This window comes from Oncorhynchus clarkii, chromosome 28 (genome assembly GCF_045791955.1).
Source record: "Oncorhynchus clarkii lewisi isolate Uvic-CL-2024 chromosome 28, UVic_Ocla_1.0, whole genome shotgun sequence".
Taxonomy (NCBI): domain Eukaryota; kingdom Metazoa; phylum Chordata; class Actinopteri; order Salmoniformes; family Salmonidae; genus Oncorhynchus; species Oncorhynchus clarkii.
In genome coordinates, this window is record NC_092174.1 from 37,594,810 (window position 1) to 37,616,869 (window position 22,060).

At 44.3% G+C, this 22,060-nt stretch overlaps 1 protein-coding gene across 1 annotated transcript in view; it reads right to left on the reverse strand.

Moving 5' to 3' along the window:
• Positions 1 to 312: 312 nt before the first annotated feature.
• LOC139386942 (calmodulin-regulated spectrin-associated protein 2-like) overlaps positions 313 to 22,060 on the reverse strand; it is a 136,774-nt gene continuing 115,026 nt past the window's right edge. The window contains exons 6-22 of the mRNA XM_071132845.1: positions 20,252 to 20,391; positions 15,678 to 15,768; positions 15,435 to 15,531; positions 15,247 to 15,269; positions 14,742 to 15,114; positions 13,945 to 14,602; positions 13,699 to 13,839; positions 13,162 to 13,363; positions 12,700 to 12,880; positions 11,835 to 12,492; positions 9,139 to 9,275; positions 8,103 to 8,311; positions 6,636 to 6,732; positions 6,244 to 6,324; positions 3,149 to 3,393; positions 2,867 to 2,985; positions 313 to 2,768 (exon numbers count right to left, since the gene is read on the reverse strand). Of these exons, the coding sequence (XP_070988946.1) occupies positions 2,466 to 2,768; positions 2,867 to 2,985; positions 3,149 to 3,393; positions 6,244 to 6,324; positions 6,636 to 6,732; positions 8,103 to 8,311; positions 9,139 to 9,275; positions 11,835 to 12,492; positions 12,700 to 12,880; positions 13,162 to 13,363; positions 13,699 to 13,839; positions 13,945 to 14,602; positions 14,742 to 15,114; positions 15,247 to 15,269; positions 15,435 to 15,531; positions 15,678 to 15,768; positions 20,252 to 20,391 (3,755 nt within the window). The 3' untranslated portion in view covers positions 313 to 2,465. The remainder of the gene's footprint in view (positions 2,769 to 2,866; positions 2,986 to 3,148; positions 3,394 to 6,243; positions 6,325 to 6,635; positions 6,733 to 8,102; positions 8,312 to 9,138; positions 9,276 to 11,834; positions 12,493 to 12,699; positions 12,881 to 13,161; positions 13,364 to 13,698; positions 13,840 to 13,944; positions 14,603 to 14,741; positions 15,115 to 15,246; positions 15,270 to 15,434; positions 15,532 to 15,677; positions 15,769 to 20,251; positions 20,392 to 22,060) is intronic.

The following is a 22,060-nucleotide window of genomic DNA, read 5'->3' on the forward strand; positions in this document are numbered from 1 at the left end:
GGTGCAAGAGAGGACGAATAGTGTATTATTTCTCAATCATTAGGTTTTCTATGAGAAAACAGTAAAAGAACAGTAAAATGACAAACTGTTCATCTTGATATTTTTTTTACCACTGGTATGTAATCCCTGTATGTAAACCTATATGCATCTTCCATGAGGTCTTGACCATCATGGCACAGAAGGTGCGTTTGTTTGCCCTGTGGCCTCAGGTTGCAGGTTCAAGACCCACTTGTTATGTAATGCAGTAACAACAAAGAATAAACATCAGAGCTAGCCAAAGTGGATAACCAAGCTTCAAAAACATTGATCACCAGTTTCAATGAAAACTAACATTTTAATATAGTTCAAATGAATATCTAAAAATAACATAAATACATGAACAGGGTTAAAATAAAACGAATTTAGATTTGTGAAAAACACAGAATGGCATCACATACATATGTGATTATCCACTACCGACAACAGTATGCAGTGGGACAGTCTGCAGTCATTTCTCTTGCTATGTGTTGCCCGTCACTCATACCCTCTCATGCTTTCAAAACACTCCCCTTTGAGACAGATATGCTGCTCACATGAAATCTCAAAATGGAAAATGGTTTACGAAAAAACACCTGACAAAATACTGTATATAATGTACAGCGTAAACACTGCTTTACTCCAAAATAAAATAAATGCCAGTTTCCTTCCATAGGTTAGAAGAATGTAAAATGTTAAAGCATAATGTAACAGGAGAAATGTTTCATCTTTCTGTGATCTACTTTATGTAAGTACGCAGTTATACAACAAATACTGCAATCTACAGTGGGAAAGTATCATGAATTGCTATCGATTAATTACTCTCAATTGTATATGTACACATAGATGTATTGTGGACTACTTTGAGTGTAAAGGGAATTCAACAGTTAAGATACTATCCACAATAAAGTCAAATGCTTTTGAATATCTGTGAGGTCCAAACACATACTGTATCCCAACAATGTCCTTTATAAGACATTTTCTCTGAGTTGCACTGGCGCATGACACAACTTGTGAAACTTGCTGCTATTCTACAGCTGTAAATCGGTGTGTCAGTGACATTGAACAGCGATTACACACTTAAATGTTTAAACAACAAAAGGCCCCATATATTATGTTTATGTACGTCCATATTAAATGATAAACGCTAGTTTGACTCATTCATTTTGAATGGAATAGGTATTTATATACAAACTAAATTAACTTATACAATGTATATAGTCTTAAAGTATATTTATATTTCTGTCAATGAAATTTTAAGACTTCCAAAGTCTTATCAAAAACATAAAATATATTAAGTCAGTTGCTGACATTCCCGTGAACTACAGTCTTAATCAAAAGTGGACACACCTCCTCATTCAAGGGTTTTTCTTTAATTGGACTATTTTCTACTTTGTAGAGTAATAGTGAAGACATCACAACTATGAAATAACAACACATATGGAATCAAGTAGTAACCAAAAAAGTGTTAAAGAAATCCAAAAATATGTTATATTTGAGATTCCTCAAAGTACCCACCCTTTGCCTTGACAGCTTTGCACACTCTAATATTGTACAATGTAGAAAATAGTAAAAATAATCAAAAACCCTTGAAGGAGTAGGTGTGTCCAAACTTTTGACTGGTACTGTAGATGATACTTAAATCAATGATTTTACAATCTAGTTCTTATCGAAAGTAACATCAACCTATTTCTGAGGTATTCACCTCACTCAATCTTGGCACTTGTTTACACATTACACAAACCCAACTGCTCAGTCTTCTCTTTCAGCCAGAGAGAAAAGCAAGCCTCACACACAGCCAATCATCCTGCACTCACACAAACATCACAACTGGCGCTTAAATATAACATAATCGCTTTGCTTTCATATGACACACAAAACAAGGATAAGGCCAAACATGATGAACAGAGAGAACTCAAACTCGGTCTATTTCAGAGAGATGACATTCAGTGCTTCAGTGGTCTGATTCAGTAAGGCTTTCATCAGCCCCCCTCTTTTTTGGACACCCACGCATGCTGACGAACACACACACGCGTTCTCCATTAGAATGACTCTGCCCCCCCCCCCCCCACAGTCTTGCATAACAACAACAATGTCCCTTGAGGCTTGTGTTGTTTTTTTCTCCTACATTCCAGTAATAATTTCAGCAGTATTTTCTTAAGAAGAAAAACCCTTCTACATAATCATCCAATTATACTGTATATCAGACCCAGATGAATGCTGAGTTGAAGTGTTCTGGGGATATCTTACTGGGAAAAAAACATTAGAAAGCTGGACTCTTTAGCACCGTTCATACCAAACCAGACCCTGTAATACCCCAGGTCATACACAGACCTGGGTCCGTTCCTGGGTCAGATAACCCACAAAGTCTCCCCTCAGTCCTCAACTATAACCCAAGACACCGAACAACAATATCCTTGGTTTGTTATGAAAACGGCTTGTTGCTGTGACTACTTGAGACTACCCAGTTTCTTGGGTGTGCCCAGTTTCTTGGTCTGCCACAGGTGGGGGGCGATGGTGATGGCGTCTACACTAGCCGACATGGTCTTGGCTGGGATGTGGCTGAACTGCTTCCTGTCCGAGTTGTACTTGTACAGTCCCTCGATCATCTTGGCCGTGATGCTCTTTGGCCCGATGCCCGCCAGCTTGGTGATCTCCTCCGTCTCTGGACAGTAGGAGTACACCGAGCGGAACTGGCAACCCGTGTCCCGGAATAGAACCAGGAAGTTGTTGGCCCCCGACCTCTCCATTTCCTGAACGAGACAGGGAAGGCAAACAAAGGAACAAAACGTGAAGTGAAAGAGTGAAGTAAAATGAGAGAAAGTAGCAGAGTGTACATCAAACGGCCTACATCTATTATCTTGTTCTTCTGCTCTTCGTTGACCTTGCCCGCCAGGCAGCAGTGGGCCAGTGCATTCTGGATGATATGCTTGTTGGACTTGGCACTGGGCTCCTTGTACAGCTTTGGGCCTGAGGGAAAAAGCAGATACCAGCATAAGGTATGCAGTGACATACTAAGAGAAAGTCAGAACACAGCCTGTTCTACACATGGACCAGAAAGCTCCAGTATACTGCAGTAGTTTGGTCTCCTATTGAAAGCAGAATACTGTGATTGTAGTGGAGCTGTCCGTACCTGTGTACTCTTGGTTGGAGGGAGTGGAGGAGGTTGTGGAGTCGTTCTCCCAGTCCTTCTCTCCGTTACGAGACGGGCAGGATGACAGATTGCCCTCTGCAGAGTCTGGTCTCGCAGAGTCTGGTCTCGCAGAGTCTGGTCTCGCAGAGTCTGGTCTCGCAGAGTCTGGCCTCGCAGAGTCTGGCCTCGCAGAGTCTGGTCTCGCAGAGTCTGGTCTCGCAGAGTCTGGCCTCGCAGAGTCTGGCCTAGGGATTTACACACACACATAAACAGTACATTGACACACACACACACAGACACACACACACACACAGGAACAAGAAAACACACATGCCAGAACACACAGAATAACAGACACACGCAGACACGTTCACAAAAAACAGAGACCGACAGAGACAGACAGACATAGAGACAGACACAGAGACAAAAACACAGACATATACAAAGACAAACACAGACAGACAAAGAGAAACAGGGTCAAACACTGTGACACAGTTCTCCCAGGCAGCCCTCCCTGTTCCCTCCTATTAGATCCTGCACAGTGATCTCTCCGTGGCTGGGATCAGATCAGAAGCATGTGCAGTGGAGCAAAGCAAAGCTACAGTTCAGTCCTACATTCTGTCTGCTAGGATATTGAGGAGAGACTGCAGTAGGCTACAGCAGCTTTAGGCAACAGTACAGTAACAAGACACACAGTATCCCACTGCAGCAGGCAGCCTCATGCCCCAGGCCCAGGCTTAGTCATGTCCTGGTTGGGGTTAAGGACTCCGCATGCTTTCCTGATGAAACAGTTCTGTAGAGTTTGTGTATATATTATGATGACATTTTGTGACGTTTTTGGATTTCGGTGAGTTTTTTTTTGGATGTCTGGGCAAACAAAACATTTTCTGGAGGCAAGCCGAAGTTCGGAGCCGAAGTCTATGCCGCTTTGTCGGTGATTGGTTAACAGTAGGGATTCTTCAACAACATTTTTGTTGTCATTCGACAAGAGATGACTCGTTTTCATTGAAAAATATTGCAACAAACATTAGTTAGATGTAAAATTGCGTGACTAAGATCTCCTTGGAAAAAACGTCAAAATGAATGACAGATTTATTGAGTTCTTAGATTCATTCTGACTATTTTGAGGAAATGTATGGCTATGGCATCTCAAAATGGACAAACAGTACTATTGCCGTTTTTATATCATTTTTCAAGTGAAGGTCTTTTAAGGGAGTATGCGAACACACTCGTTCGGTTAGGCTAGGCGCCAGCCGAACTGAGGCATGCTGACGCCTTTAGTGTGTAACCTAGCTTGAAGTCTCTGCATACAAAACAAAAGGGACTGTGATCATTGTGATGTGATTCTGGGGGACAGCTGTGATTCAGAATGAGCCTGGCCGTGGGAGTCAGTGCCTTGGACGGGAAAGCGTCTGCCTGCTGCAGCTTCGATGGCTCTGGGTCTAGTATATAGCTCAACAAGAACACACATCAGCTAAATCATGGAGCAGCTAGTCTGGAGCAGTCATCATGGAGCAGCTAGTCTGGAGCAGTCATCATGGAGCAGCTAGTCTGGAGCAGCTAGTCTGGAGCAGTCATCATGGAGCAGCTAGTCTGGAGCAGTCATCATGGAGCAGCTAGTCTGGAGCAGCTAGTCTGGAGCAGTCATCATGGAGCAGCTAGTCTGGAGCAGCTAGTCTGGAGCAGTCATCATGGAGCAGCTAGAATGGAGCAGCTAGTCTGGAACAGTCATCATGGAGCAACTAGTCTGGAGCAGATATCATGGAGCAGCTAGTCTGGAGCAGTCATCATGGAGCAGCTATCATGGAGCAGCTAGTCTGGAGCAGTCATCATGGAGCAGCTAGTCTGGAGCAGGTATCATGGGGCAGCAAGTCTGGAGCAGTCATCATGGAGCAGCTAGTCTGGAGCAGCTGGTCTGGAGCAGCTACTGTGGAGCAGCTACTGTGGAGCAGATAGCCTGGAGCAGTCCTCATGGAGCAGCTAGTCTGGAGCAGGTATTATGGAGCAGCTAGTCTGGAGCAGCTAGTCTGGAGCAGTCAGTCTGGAGCAGTCATCATTGAGCAGCTATCATGGAGCAGCTAGTCTGGAGCAGTCATCATGGAGCAGCTAGTCTGGAGCAGCTAGTCTGGAGCAGTCATCATGGAGCAGCTAGTCTGGAGCAGTTATCATGAAGTAGCTAGTCTGGAGCAGGTATTATGGAGCAGCTAGTCTGGAGCACTTATTATAGACAGCTATCACGGAACAGCTATCATGGAGCAGCTAGTCTGGATTAGTTATCATGGAGCAGCTATGATGGAGCAGCTAGTCTGGAGCAGTTATCTTGAAATATCTAGTCTGGAGCAACTATCATGGAGCTGTTATCATGGAGCAGCTATCATGGAGCAACTATCATGGAGCTGTTATCACGGAGCAACTATCATGGAGCTGTTATCATGGAGCAGCTATCATGGAGCTGTTATCATGGAGCAGCTATCATGGAGCAGCCTCAGAGCAGTGAGTGCTACAGCAGAGAAAGAGCAAAGTCGGTGAGACATAAAGCAGAGCGGAGGCAGGAAGCTAAAGGCATCATGTATGAATTGAGGCAGGAAGCTAAAGGCATCATGTATGAATTGAGGCAGGAAGCTAAAGGCATCATGTATGAATTGAGGCAGGAAGCTAAAGGCATCATGTATGAATTGAGGCAGGAAGCTAAAGGCATCATGTATGAATTGAGGCAGAAGCAGCTGTGGTACTGAGGGGAATGATTCTGCTGTTTTAAAGTAGGTAATTGGTCATCACTCAACTGATACAGCATGAACGTGAAATAACATATATTATCAATCAATCAAATGTATTTTATATAGCTCTTTTTACATTAAAAACATGTGTTCTTAGAATTGATGTTGGTATACTGTATGTGTCTTGCTCAAACATTATCAAAACATATATGTGAGTTCTTTAAATATTCTGTCAGATGGGGATTTTTTTTGCAAAGATATTACCTCAAGTAAAAATGGAATTGATTGATCAATCTGGTCTGTGCAGTAGCAGAAACATAAAAGCTAGATACAAGTCTAGGCCCTCGGCTGATCTAGGGAGGCAGGGGAGTTACTAACCTTCCCTTTCTCTCTTTGGGAGAGCTTAAAAAGAAAGAGATATGGCCTCTCACAGTGCCTAGTTTACTGCTTCTGGGGGGTCTGTGCAAAACAGAGGGGAAAACAGAGGAGAGAGGAATAGAGCAAGGAGGAGGAGAGAGAGAGGAAGATTAAGATGCAGAGGTTAAGATGCAGAATGAAAACAATTTTGGTTGCATTACATAGAAAGGTCATAAGACACATTCATGTCCTCTTGAAGGAGTATTCAAGCTCTTGATGCTCTGTAAGGCCTTTGTTGTTTCGTAGCCAGCCTGGGTGCCAGTCTCCTTTGAGATTGTCATGCCAAAAGAGTTGGCTAAACCAGGAACGGGATAACTGTACTGTCTTTTTAATCAGCCAATAGCTGACCTCACCTGGGGGTCCTCTTATCTCCCACATTGCTGTCATTGTCTGCCAGGTTGAGGGAGGCCAGGGACATGCTGGAGACTGAGTACCCACGCAGTCGAGTGCCTGGACGATGTAAACACAGAAGACATGTTTGAGTGTGTGTGTGTGTGTGTGTGTGTGTGTGTGTGTGTGTGTGTGTGTGTGTGTGTGTGTGTATTAAATACACATCTACAGTGCCTTTGGAAAGTATTCAGACCCTTTGACTTTTTCCACATTTTGTTACATTACAGCCGTATTCTAAAATGGATTAAATGTTTTTTCCCCTCATCAATCTACACACAGACCCTTTACTCGGTACTTTGTTGAAGCACCTTTGGCAGTGATTACAGCCTCAAGTCTTCTTGGGTATGAGGCCACAAGCTTGACACACCTGTATTTGGAGAGTTTCTCTCATTCTTCTCTGCAGATCCTCTCAAGCTCTGTCAAGTTGGATGGGGAGTGTTGCTGCACAGCTATTTTCAGGTCTCTCCAGAGATGTTCGATCAGGTTCAAGTCCGGGCTCTGGCTGGGTCACTCAATGACATTCAGACACTCCTGTGTTGTCTTGGCTGTGTGCTTGGGTCGTTGTCCTGTTGGAAGGTGTACCTTTGCCCCAGTCTGAGGTCCTGAGCGTTCTGGAACAGGTTTTCATCAGGGAACTCTCTGTACTTTGCTCTGTTCATCTTTGCCTCGATCTTGACCAGTCTCCAAGTCCCTGCAGCTGAAAAACATCCCCACAGCATGATGCTGCCACCACCATGCTTCACCGTAAGGATGGTGTCAAGTTTCCTCCAGACGTGACACTCTTGGTTTCATTAGACCAGAGAATCTTGTTTCTCATGGTCTGAGAGTCTGTAGGTGCCTTTTGACAAACTCCAAGCTGTTATGTGCCTTTTACTGAGGAGTGTCAACTGTGGCACCTTATATAGACAGGTGTGTGCCTTTCCAAATCATGTACAATCAATTTGTAGAAACGTCTCAAGGATGATCAATGGAAACAGGATGTAGCTGAGCTCGATTTTGCATCTCATAGCAAAGGGTCTGAATACTTATGTAAATAAGGTATGTTGTTTTGTTTGAATACATTCTTTATTTATTAAAAAAAAAAACTATTTTCACTTTGTCTGTGCCCTTGAGAAAGACACTTAACCTAATTTGCTCTAGGGGTGCCGTACTACTATTGCTGACCCTGTAAAACAACACATTTCACTGCACCTATCCCGTGAATGTAACAACACAAAAATGTATTCAATTAATGTGTTAGTCCCCACAAGGAAAAAGGCTATTTTAGAGTTAGGGGTTACATTTAGGGTTACAATTAGGGATAGTTTTAGGGTAAAGGAAAATAGGATTTTGAATGGGAATACATTTTTGGGTCCCCACAAGGATAGTAAAACAAACACTTGTGTGTGTGAGAATCTATTTGTATACTATTTGTAGTATGTGTGTGTTACCCGTGGCTCTGACGGGGGGCTTGGGTAACTCCATGACGTCCCTGTGGATGGATTTGGGGCGGGGCTTCTTTTTAAGACTTCCATGACGGGGCCTGACATCCATATCCTCCACCTGCTTCAAATGCTTCCTCCTCATGTACTCGTTCTTTATGTAATCTTTCCTCTGCTTGTCGTCCTCTCGCTTCTGCTGCTCCTCCTCTGCTTTCAGCCTAGGGAAAAGGGAGAAAAGAGATGAAGCTTCAATACTTCTGTAGGATTCCCAAATAAGAGAAGTTACTAAGGTGCGGATTTTCACTGACTACATTCCAAGTGGAAGTTAAGATTTTTTATTTTACCTTTATTTAACTAGGCAAGTCAGTTAAGAACAAATTCTTATTTTCAATGACGGCCTAGGAACTGTGGGTTAACTGCCTGTTCAAATCAAATGTATTTGTCACATACACATGGTTAGCAGATGTTAATGCGAGTGTTCAGGGACAGAACGACAAATTTGTACCTTGTCAGCTCGGGGATTTGAACTTGCAACCTTCCGGTTACTAGTCCAACGCTCTAACCACTAGGCTACCCTGCCGCCCCAAGATTCACCCCTCAATGAATAAAAGAGAAGTAGCTTGGGTCTGAAACCAGCCCCGAACGGTAGTTTTCAGACTCCCTAATAGCAGTTTTCAGTCCCCTTATTAAAGGTAGTTTTCAGACTCCCTAATAGCAGTTTTCAGTCCCCTTAAAGGTAGTTTTCAGACTCCCTAATAGCAGTTTTCAGTCCCCTTAAAGGTAGTTTTCAGACTCCCTAATAGCAGTTTTCAGTCCCCTTATTAAAGGTAGTTTTCAGACTCCCTAATAGCAGTTTTCAGTCCCCTTAAAGGTAGTTTTCAGACTCCCTAATAGCAGTTTTCAGTCCCCTTAAAGGTAGTTTTCAGACTCCCTAATAGCAGTTTTCAGTCCCCTTATTAAAGATAGTTTTCAGACATCCTAAGGGTAGTTTTCAGACCGGGCATAAGAGTAGAAAGGGTACAAGGCCTTGAAGGTGCAGACTGACCGTGCTTCCTCCTTCCTCTGCTCCTGCTCCAGCTCCTGCTGCTGTTTCTTCTCCTGTTTCTCCTTCTCTCTCCTCAGCCTCTTCTCCAGCAGAGCAGCCCTCTTCACTGCCATGTCCTCCTCTCCCTTCCCATCGTCCTGGAGGGGTACGGGTTGGACACAGAGTCAGAAATAGGTTAGAAAACATTTCAGAATTTAAATGGCTGCCATGTTGACACCAAAGTTCTACTTAGAGTGGAAATTGTAATCTTCTTGTCATGGAACGTTCGGTGCCAACATGAAGGCTAGTTTACTTTGTTTTTTTGTAGCTCCAGAGACTAAATGAGATCAGACAGCATTGTCACATCCTCTCACTTCAAAGGTCCCTCATTAAGATCTGTCAAATGTATGTCAGGGGGAATTCAGGCATCCATTCCATCATGTCAGATGCATATGACCAATTTTAACCAGTTAGAACATGTTGTGCAGTGGTGACTAGATATTTTGTTTCCTGGGATAAGGACATGTGTGCTTCTACATCTGCATTGCTTGCTCTCTGGGTTTTACGCTGGGTATCTGTATAGCACTTTGACAACTGCTCATGTAAAAAGGACTTTATAAAATAAATGTGATTGATTGAGTTGTGTCTGTTGAAAGTTGATGGTAGCTTCCAGAATATACACTGAGTAGCTGTTAGCTATCCCATCTGCAGTGGTATACTGTACAGTAGCTCAGTTGGCTCCATTCTCCTAGCATAGCTCTGTTGACTCCATTCTCCTACAGTAGCATAGCTCTGTTGACTCCATTCTCCTAGCATAGCTCTGTTGACTCCATTCTCCTACAGTAGCATAGCTCTGTTGGCTCCATTCTCGTACAGTAGCATAGCTCTGTTGGCTCCATTCTCCTAGCATAGGCGTCAACAGAGCTATGCTAGGAGAATGGAGCCAACAGAGCTATGCTAGGAGAATGGAGCCAACAGAGCTATGCTAGGAGAATGGAGCCAACAGAGCTATGCTAGGAGAATGGAGCCAACAGAGCTATGCTAGGAGAATGGAGTCAACAGAGCTATGCTAGGAGAATGGAGCCAACAGCTCTGTTGACTCCATTCTCCTACAGTAGCATAGCTCTGTTGACTCCATTCTCCTAGCATAGCTCTGTTGACTCCATTCTCCTACAGTAGCATAGCTCTGTTGGCTCCATTCTCCTAGCATAGGAGTCAACAGAGCTATGCTAGGAGAATGGAGCCAACAGAGCTATGCTAGGAGAATGGAGCCAACAGAGCTATGCTAGGAGAATGGAGCCAACAGAGCTATGCTAGGAGAATGGAGCCAACATAGCATAGCTCTGTTGGCTTCATTCTCCTAGCATAGCTCTGTTGGCTCCATTCTCCTACAGTAGCATAGCTCTGTTGGCTCCATTCTCCTAGCATAGCTATGTTGGCTCCATTCTCCTAGCATAGCTCTGTTGACTCCATTCTCCTAGCATAGCTCAGTTGGCTCCATTCTCCTAGCATAGCTCAGTTGGCTCCATTCTCCTAGCATAGCTCAGTTGGCTCCATTCTCCTACAGTAGCATAGCTCAGTTGGCTCCATTCTCCTACAGTAGCATAGTTCAGTTGGCTCCATTCTCCTACAGTAGCATAGCTCTGTTGACTCCATTCTCCTAGCATAGCTCAGTTGGCTCCATTCTCCTACAGTAGCTCAGTTGGCTCCATTCTCCTAGCATAGCTCAGTTGGCTCCATTCTCCTACAGTAGCATAGCTCAGTTGGCTCCATTCTCCTACAGTAGCATAGTTCAGTTGGCTCCATTCTCCTACAGTAGCACAGCTCTGTTGACTCCATTCTCCTACAGTAGCATAGCTCTGTTGGCTCCATTCTCGTACAGTAGCATAGCTCTGTTGGCTCCATTCTCCTACAGTAGAATAGTTCAGCTGGCTCCATTCTCCTACAGTAGCATAGTTCAGTTGGCTCCATTCTCCTACAGTAGCATAGATCAGTTGGCTCCATTCTCCTACAGTAGCATAGTTCAGTTGGCTCCATTCTCCTACAGTAGCATAGTTCAGTTGGCTCCATTCTCCTACAGTAGCATAGTTCAGTTGGCTCCATTCTCCTACAGTAGCATAGTTCAGTTGGCTCCATTCTCCTACAGTAGCATAGATCAGTTGGCTCCATTCTCCTACAGTAGCATAGTTCAGTTGGCTCCATTCTCCTACAGTAGCATAGTTCAGTTGGCTCCATTCTCCTACAGTAGCATAGCTCAGTTGGCTCCATTCTCCTACAGTAGCATAGCTCAGTTGGCTCCATTCTCCTACAGTAGCATAGTTCAGTTGGCTCCATTCTCCTACAGTAGCATAGTTCAGTTGGCTCCATTCTCCTAGCATAGATCAGTTGGCTCCATTCTCCTACAGTAGCATAGTTCAGTTGGCTCCCTTCTAGCATCGCTCAGCGGTTTACTACTCTAGCAGTACACACAATTACTGTCCCAGACCCAGAAGAAGTCATGGTTCACGAGTCATCCCATAGTTCATGTTGTGCCAGACACACAGTTCTGCATGAACATTATACTGTCCTGTTGCGTTTACATTGCTTACACTGTATACGTAACTTTAATATTTTATGATTATAACAAAAATGGATCAATGAACGCATTCAACATTTTATAGTCGTAACATGCTAAATACAGAACTTGTACCGTCATCTCACAATTCTGAAATTCCTACCTTGTAGAAGAACCCACAGCACATTTTCTGGTCCTCTCCGTACAGCTCTCCACTCAACTCCAGACCCTGTCCTCCCAGAGGCTTCAGTGTGGACATTGGTACTTCTATCAGGTCTCTACTGGGCTGGGACAGCACCTCTGCCAACTTCTCTGTCCTTCCTTCTCTCCTCTCCTCCTTCCCTTCCTGCTCTCTCCCTTCAGTGGGCAAGGAGGGATGAGCGCCTGCACTCCTTATCCCCGCCTCTGCTACCACTGGCTGTGTCTCAGGCTGCTCATTTTGGTTCTGGGGCTCCTCTGCTCCCCCTGGGGCCCCTCCCTCCTTGTCCTCTTCTGTGGCCCCAGGACCCTCATCATGTCCCAGGTAGGCAAAGGAGGTGACCTGGGTCTGGCTCGGGGAGAAGCGTCTCAGCCTGGGCAGACTGTCCACGGACGTGGGGGTGTTGAGCATCCGTCTTAAGGGAGTTACCTTGAGCTCACTGGGGCGTGGGGTACGGGGGGTGTGAGGGGTGCTGGCGTGGAAGGAGGCTGGTCGGCGCTTGAGGCCGCCAGGGGAACGGTGGGGGGCGCGGGGGGAACCACCGGCAGAGGACAGGATGGGGGACATGGACCCCACGGACCCCCGGCCGGCTACGCTGTTGCGCCGGAGCTCCCGTAGCTGCCTGTAGAGAGAGTAGAAATGTGGAATTACATTTTTGCAATGATAACTAACCAAGCGATAATAGTATTGCGATAATTGATACCACAATTAATGAATGATGAAAACACATGGTTTTAGTCTAAATATCATGCCATTCTAATGTACAATTTATGTGTATTGATTACTATACCTGTATGTGTATGTGTGTGTGTGTGTGTGTCAGTGGTACCTGTGTGGTGAGGGCGCTGGAGGAGGTATGACCCAGGCCTGTTGCTGTTCCCTCATGGCCATGATCCTGTCCTGCTGCTGAGCCAGCCGCTGCATCTCCGTCTGCAGGAACCCCAGGGACGTGTTGAGCCTCTCGATGGAGCTAGTGTACTCAGCCACGTCCACCTCTCCAGCCACTAACCCTGGAGCAAGACACAGCGGCCACGTCTACTTTATAAGGTGGGTATCACACCTGTATACAACGGTACACATCCTGAAGTATGACTGCTCTCTAGCCTGGCCCTCTATCATTTTGTAATAATGGTCAATGGTCAATGTCGAGACAAAATTGGCAACAGAACAATTTTATTGAACCTTTATTTTTATTTAGAGTCATAGATGAGACTAAGATGTATTTTTCAGTGGAAAATAAAAGTACAAGGCAACGTTTTTGATTTGATCAGGAGCTATAGTGGTGACCCACCTGCACCCTCCTCGCAGGGGGACTTGGGAGCGGCTCCATCGGGCTTGCACCTCTCCGCCTGGCCCAGACTGCCTGACGGGGTGAGGTCTGGGCCCCCAGGGAGGGGGCTGGTGGGAGAGGGGGTTATCCCTTTCCGTCTCACCACGTTGAGGAAGGCTGTCCTCCCCATCTTCTGACGATGCCGGGTGAACGCTGCCTCCACCTGAAACAGTGACAAAAATGGTTGATTATTTCAGCACATTTTTAATAGCCAATGAACATGCTGGCTTGGTATGCTAAATTATCCAACAAGATGATGGTTCAAATGAAGTGATTTCTGATTGATAACTAACTCTAATCATTTGATTGGACTGCTCCTTTAAAAAAAACCTAGTAGACCGTTGTTTTGTTCTTTGTCTGACACAATACCCAGTCACCTAAGTAAATGGTGCACTACTTTTGAACAGAGCCCTATGGAAATAGGGAATAGGAACCCTTAGGGAATAGGATGCCAGATGCCGAAGGGAAGACGCTCTCGGAAGCTGAACTAGCCTATACCTTCTTCTTCTGGGCCTCGATGGCTCTGCGTTTCTCCTCCAGCTTCATCTTCAGGTGCACCATCTCTGACGACAGCAGGTGGGTGTGGTCTTTGGTAGAGGATGTGGCCGGGCTCTGGGCTGGGTGGGCGGGGCTTGAGCCCTGTGAGGGGCAGAGAGAGACAGAAACACAGAGTAGGAAAAGGGACGTTGAGAGAGAAAGAGAGGGAACAGAGTAATAGATCAGAGAGACAGTTTCTCTACTGACCTCAGGTGTTGCAGTTTGTGCGGGGGGCGTGTTCAGAACATTGATCTCGGAGCTCTCGGGGGTGGTCCCTCCACTGCTCCGTCCCTCAAGCTTACGAAACTTCTGCTCGGCGAAGCTGGTCATGCGAACCACGCCTCCGCCTGAACCGCCAGAGGACGAGGCAGGGCTGGGCACATGGGACAGGGGGGCGGGGGGCACCGAGCTGGGGCATGGGCTGCTCCTCTCTCCCCTGTCACCGTTCCTCACCCCCCTCTCTCCATCCCCCTCTGGTAGGGGACAGGATCGGGTCATAGCCTCATAGTCAGGGTCTATATCAGAGTAGTCCCTGAGGGAAGAGTTGTCCTCCTCCAAACTCTCCTGGATGTCCTCCGTCCTCACGTGGATCCCTGTGTCCACCTCATCCGTAGAGGCTGAGTTGGGGTCGGCCTCGTCCGCCCGGGCCTTAGCCGATCCTGGGTAGTCGTCAGGGTCGTCGCCTGGGTCTGGAGGTTCGGCTCCATCATGTAGGAAGAAGCCGTTGGCCCCGGGCCCCAGGCTGCCGTTGGGCCTCTCTGTGTCGTGGATGATCTTCAGTGCCTCCTCGATGCTGGGCGGGGTTGACGGGCTGACGGGGCCACTGCCGCCCTTGCCGTTCTCTGGGAGAACGCCATTGGAATATCTAGATTACCAGACATGTATGATCATTTATTAGACACTTATTCATAGCATCTAACAGTTAACATGTATGTAACATATTTACATTCAATATGTGTCCCCCGTGCAGACATTAAAACGCGCAACAGATCCATCAGACGTACCTGCTCTGGTTCCTGTGTGGCTGAGTCTGCCCACGCCCCAGTGCTTTATGGGAGTTGTAGTTACGTGAGTCCCTGTCGTAGTCCTCCTCAGGTATGTGTCCAGCACTGCAACCCTGACTGTTAACGCTGACCGGCTGAAAGGGGAGTTGGTGCCTCATGCCCCCCCGAGGTGTGTGGTGAACTTTGAACCCCCCCAGGCCTTCTGTGCTGGCAGAGCGGGTCATGCCTCGGAGGGAAGGACCCCGACAGGGAGGGGCACTTGGGTCCCCGTCCAGAGGAATCTCAAAGGAGATGCCCCGAGACCGTCTCTCCTTAGGCCACGTCCCCACACAGCCGTCCACATAGCACATGGACACCGACCTCTTGATCACACCTGCCAGGGACAAGGAAAATGATTAGCTTGACTCACACAGAGTACCAGTAGTAGTTCAGAGTCGTCAGCCAGATAAGATAAAGGAGTGTTTGTGATTCTGAGGAGAGGGGTAGGTAGTTCCTGTGTTCTTACCTGAAGCAGAGTCTGGTTGAAGCCTGAGAGAGCGCGAGTGAGAGAGCAAGAGAGAGAATTTTACCATAAAGCTCAAGAGCATACCTCCTGTAACTGCTAAGTTGAACTATGCTGGACCTTTCACAACATTGTTCAATAAGAGAAAATTAAATAACTACAGGTTATATTAATTCAATATTAATTCATACCTGTCGTGTTTTGGGCTGTCAGGTCTGTCCCCAAAGTCCTTTTTGGCTGGGCTACACATAGGACCCATAGTCCTGGATGAATGGGCAGGATCACAGGCTGGGTACAAACAAACACTAATCATTCTTCAGGATGCTCAAGTCAATAAAGGTACGTGACGTGATCTGAGTTCTGGTGAAGTTGATTTATCTTCATAATCCCAACCATCATCATCCTTTTTGGCTTTCAAACACCAATATCCTTACCTTGTGGGTCAAAGACTCTGGGCTGTACAAACGAAGGCTTCACCACTTCAAACCACCAGAACAGCTCTGCCATAAACACCAGGTAGTTGTTCTGCAACAGAACAAAACACAACATAAACACCAGGTAGTTGTTCTGCAACAGGACAAAACACAGCATAAACACCAGGTAGTTGTTCTGCAACAGGACAAAACACAACATAAACACCAGGTAGTTGTTCTGCAACAGAACAAAACACAACATAAACACCAGGTAGTTGTTCTGCAACAGGACAAAACACAACATAAACACCAGGTAGTTGTTCTGCAACAGAACAAAACACAGCATAAACACCAGGTAGTTGTTCTGCAACAGGACAAAACACAGCATAAACACCAGGTAGTTGTTCTGCAACAGAACAAAACACAACATAAACACCAGGTAGTTGTTCTGCAACAGGACAAAACACAGCATAAACACCAGGTAGTTGTTCTGCAACAGGACAAAACACAACACACCAGGTAGTTGTTCTGCAACAGGACAAAACACAACATAAACACCAGGTAGTTGTTCTGCAACAGAACAAAACACAGCATAAACACCAGGTAGTTTTTCTGCAACAGGACAAAACACAACACACCAGGTAGTTGTTCTGCAACAGGACAAAACACAGCATAAACACCAGGTAGTTTTTCTGCAACAGAACAAAACACAGCATAAACACCAGGTAGTTTTTCTGCAACAGGACAAAACACAACACACCAGGTAGTTGTTCTGCAACAGAACAAAACACAGCATAAACACCAGGTAGTTTTTCTGCAACAGGACAAAACACAACACACCAGGTAGTTGTTCTGCAACAGGACAAAACACAGCATAAACACCAGGTAGTTGTTCTGCAACAGGACAAAACACAGCATAAACACCAGGTAGTTGTTCTGCAACAGGACAAAACACAACACACCAGGTAGTTGTTCTGCAACAGGACAAAACACAACATAAACACCAGGTAGTTTTTCTGCAACAGGACAAAACACAACACACCAGGTAGTTGTTCTGCAACAGGACAAAACACAACATAAACACCAGGTAGTTGTTCTGCAACAGAACAAAACACAGCATAAACACCAGGTAGTTGTTCTGCAACAGGACAAAACACAACACACCAGGTAGTTGTTCTGCAACAGGACAAAACACAACATAAACACCAGGTAGTTGTTCTGCAACAGGACAAAACACAGCATAAACACCAGGTAGTTGTTCTGCAACAGGACAAAACACAACACACCAGGTAGTTGTTCTGCAACAGGACAAAACACAACATAAACACCAGGTAGTTGTTCTGCAACAGGACAAAACACAGCATAAACACCAGGTAGTTGTTCTGCAACAGGACAAAACACACACACAAGTTAGATAGGGGGAAAGGTAATGTAATACATCCAAATAACTGCATTTGTCCAGAAGGTGTCTCTGTTGAGACAAGTCACAGACGAGGCAACATACTGTATAGTGGCTGGTAGATCAATGACAGGTCAGGGATAGCAGGTAAAGCTGCCTCCAAGCTACCCTGGTTGCTAAGTAACTGAGTGTGGGTGTGTGTGTTATTGGCAGCCTCAGATTTCTCCGTTACCTCAACATCTAGTGTATAGTGGAGAAAACTGATATATATTAGAGTGTGCCATAGACGCACACAACACAGAGTATAATATGGCTTCATTCCTTTAATGATTCATCCACTTCTTCTGACTGGGCCTCTGTCTCTATGGAATGGAGGGTCTTCATTGACCACAACCTCCCCGCAAACTAAGACTGGACTGAAGATTTCAAAACATTGTTGCTTGGATATTCCCCATTGGATTGTCAAGAGCTTTTGGACATTGAGTTCAGAGTGTAGGACACCCACCCACACTGTGGTGGTCTGGTTAGGGGTTCTGGAGAAAGTTTGGCCAGTAGTGAGTTGGCTCCATGCCAGGGCCTTTAGCTGCTCTTCAGGACACGTTCTCTCACTCTCTGCCCCTCCCTGAGACGCTTGTTGCACTGTGACCAGTCTATACACACCCAGTGGTGCATTGTGTGTGTGTGTGTGTGTGTGTGTGTGTGTGTGTGTGTGTGTGTGTGTGTGTGTGTGTGTGTGTGTATACACGAAAGGCCAAAGGGGGCCCTGTGCCTCCTATTGGTTGTGTTTGTCTCACTAAATAGGAGGTTGGTACAAACACACACACACACACACACACAGTCTAAGGAAAGGACACAGTGTGCCAACAGTTAGGGGCAGGACCAGAATCCCAATTGGTTCTGACTAATGTTCCTATACTACATGTTACACATTCTAGCAGTCTATAACCACATTGCATAGTTACATTACATGGTTACATTACATAGTTACATTACATGGTTACATTACATTGTTACATTACATAGTTACATTACATTTCATGTTTACATTACATAGTTACATTACATGGTTACATTACATGTTTACATTACATGGTTACATTACATGGTTACATTACATTACATGTTGACATTACATAGTTACATTACATTACATGTTTACATTACATGGTTACATTACATTTCATGTTTACATTACATAGTTACATTACATGGTTACATTACATTACATGTTTACATTACATGGTTACATTACATGGTTACATTACATTACATGTTGACATTACATAGTTACATTACATTACATGTTTACATTACATGGTTACATTACATTACATGTTTACATTACATAGTTACATTACATGGTTACATTACATTACATGTTTACATTACATGGTTACATTACATAGTTACATTACATTACATGTTTACATTACATGGTTACATTACACATTCTGTATGAATGAGCAGTAAATCAGAACTCATTATGTATTATTTGTAGCACATAAATAATCAACAGTTCTGTCATCCTCTGATAGAAAAGGGCAAAACAACAGAGGCAGGGAGAGACAGGGAGAGGCAGGGAAAGACAGGGAGAGACAGGCACAGAGAAAATAGCATGCCACTTCTCTCTAAGCAGCCTCTGTCTGTCTGTCTTAAGGGTAAAGCTTGGCTAGCTAAAGGGTCCTGTCTGTTTTGGAATAGCAACACACACACACACACACACACACACACACACACACACACACACACACACACACACCACACACACACACACACACACACACACACACACACACACACACACGCGCTTATTTGACTTTGCGGAACAGTCAGTATGGCAAAATGTGCCCCTCCTATACACACACACACACACACACCCAAATCATTACTAACTCTAACTCTATGTATCATTACCAACTCTATGTATCATTACTAACTCTATGTATCATTACTAACTCTATGTACTAACTCTATGTACTAACTCTATGTATCATTACTAACTCTATGTATCATTACTAACTCTATGTATCATTACTAACTCTATGTATCATTACTAACTCTATGTATCATTACTAACTCTATGTATCATTACTAACTCTATGTATCATTACTAACTCTATGTATCATTACTAACTCTATGTACTAACTCTATGTATCATTACTAACTCTATGTATCATTACTAACTCTATGTATCATTCCTAACTCTATGTATCATTACTAACTCTATGTATCATTACTAACTCTATGTATCATTACTAACTCTATGTACTAACTCTATGTATCATTACTAACTCTATGTATCATTACTAACTCTATGTATCATTACTAACTCTATGTATCATTACTAACTCTATGTACTAACTCTATGTACTAACTCTATGTATCATTACTAACTCTATGTATCATTACTAACTCTATGTATCATTACTAACTCTATGTATCATTACTAACTCTATGTATCATTACTAACTCTATGTATCATTACTAACTCTATGTATCATTACTAACTCTATGTATCATTACTAACTCTATGTACTAACTCTATGTATCATTACTAACTCTATGTATCATTACTAACTCTATGTATCATTCCTAACTCTATGTATCATTACTAACTCTATGTATCATTACTAACTCTATGTATCATTACTAACTCTATGTACTAACTCTATGTATCATTACTAACTCTATGTATCATTACTAACTCTATGTACTAACTCTATGTATCATTACTAACTCTCTGTATAATTACTAACTCTATGTACTAACTCTATGTATCATTACTAACTCTCTGTATAATTACTAACTCTATGTACTAACTCTATGTATCATTACTAACTCTATGTATCATTACTAACTCTATGTATCATTACTAACTCTATAAAGGTTCAATTCAAAATACCCCCTTTCAGCCATTTGTCCACACATACCACTCAACGAGATCTATAGCACCACTCTACCTCAAATGTCAACACTCCATATCCCTCCCTACCTAACCCAGGCCATGACCCCCCTGGTCCCTCGTTGTTACCCCAGCCCCCTTCCTGTCCCCCCAGACCTCCTCCCTAGTCCACAGCCTCCCTCTCTGTCCTGTCCCCCTGGTTCTACCTTGATGGAAGAGTGGGCATAGAGCCTACCTTGATGGAAGAGTGGGCATAGAGCCTACCTTGATGGAAGAGTGGGCATAGAGCCTACCTTGATGGAAGAGTGGGCATAGAGCATGTCCTCCAGGGAGAAGTGGCAGCAGTGGTTGAGGTTGTCCCTACAGAACTCCTGCACCAGCTGCAGATTGTACAGACTGTCAGCCAGCGACATGGTCTCCTTCAGACAGATATCTGGAGGGTGGGGAGAGGAGAGAGCACAGGGGCGGAGTTAGAGTTTAAGGGTTTGTTTTCAAATATATCCAAAAAGCTTCAGCAATGCATCAATGGCTTGCTTGTTTGGGGTCACTTAGAAATATCCTTGTTTTTGAAAGAAAAGCACAAAAAAAATGTCCATTAAAATAACATCAAATTGATCAGAAATACAGTGTAGACATTGTTAATGTTGTAAATGACTGTTGTAGCTGGAAACGGCAGATTTTTAATGGAATATCTACATAGGCGTACAGATGCCCATTATCAGCAACCATCACTCCTGTGTTCCAATGCCACGTTGTGTTAGCTCATCCAAGTTAATCATTTTAAAAGGCTAATTGATCATTAGAAAACCCTTTTGCAATTATGTTAAAGCAATAAAACTGGCCTTCTTTAGACTAGTTGAGTATCTGGAGCATCAGCATTTGTGGGTTCGATTACAGGCTCAAAATGGCCAGAAACAAATACCTTTCTTCTGAAACCCGTCAGTCTATTCTTGTTCTGAGAAATGAAGGCTATTCCATGCGAGAAATTGCCAAGAAACTGAAGATCTCGTACAGCGCTGTGTGCTACTCCCTTCACAGAACAGCTCAAACGGTCTCTAACCAGAATAGAAAGAGGAGTGGGAGGCCCCGGTGCACAACTGAGCAAGAGAACAAGTACATTAGAGTGTCTAGTTTGAGAAACAGACGCCTCACAAGTCCTCAACTGGCAGCTTCATTAAATAGTACCTGCAAAACACCAGTCTCAACATCAACAGTGAAGAGGCGACTCCGGGATGCTGGCCTTCTAGGCCTTCTAGTTCCTCTGTTCCTCTGTTATTTTTCCCATCCTAATCTTTTCTTTTATTGGCCAGTCTGAGATATGGCTTTTTCTTTTCAACTCTGCCTAGAAGGCCAGCATCCTGGAGTCGCCTCTTCACAGTTGACGTTGAGACTGGTGTTTTGTGGGTACTATTTAATGAAGCTGCCAGTTGGAACACAGGAGTGATGGTTGCTGATAACGGGCCTCTGTACGCCTATTCCATAAAAGAATCAGCCGTTTCCAGCTACAATAGTCATTTACAACAATAACAGTGTCTACACTGTATTTCTGTTATTTTAATGGACAAAAAAATGTGCATTTCTTTCAAAAACAAGGACATTTCTAAGTGACCCCAAACTTTTGAACGGTAGTGTACGTATACAGTTTATACAATATATATTATTGAGAGTGACCATGGTCTGTCTTAAAAACATTGAAATGTATTTGCATTTGTACTTTATTAGAAATGTATCTTTTATAAAGTATTTAGTATTATTTGTAGTATTTGGCCAGAATAACAGTGGGAGGAGGCAGGGTTAGAAGGCAGGGTCGGGGGCAGTGAACATCTGATAGTAGCACACAGAGCCATCTATATTTGACTGGGCACAAGTAGAGGGAGTGGAAATGTTTATCTTTCAATAAATAAGTCAACATTCTTCATCCAACGGACTATGTTGCTATTAACTCCTGACCAATCACGTCTTAGCCTGGCCCTGGGGCATTATTGGAATAGTGGGTGGAGTCTGGCCCACTGGCTACTGTATAAACAGGCTCAAAACTGAAACATGCCACTAATATCTCTCTCTCTCTCTCTCTCACCCTCTCCCCATCTGTCTCTTTTGGG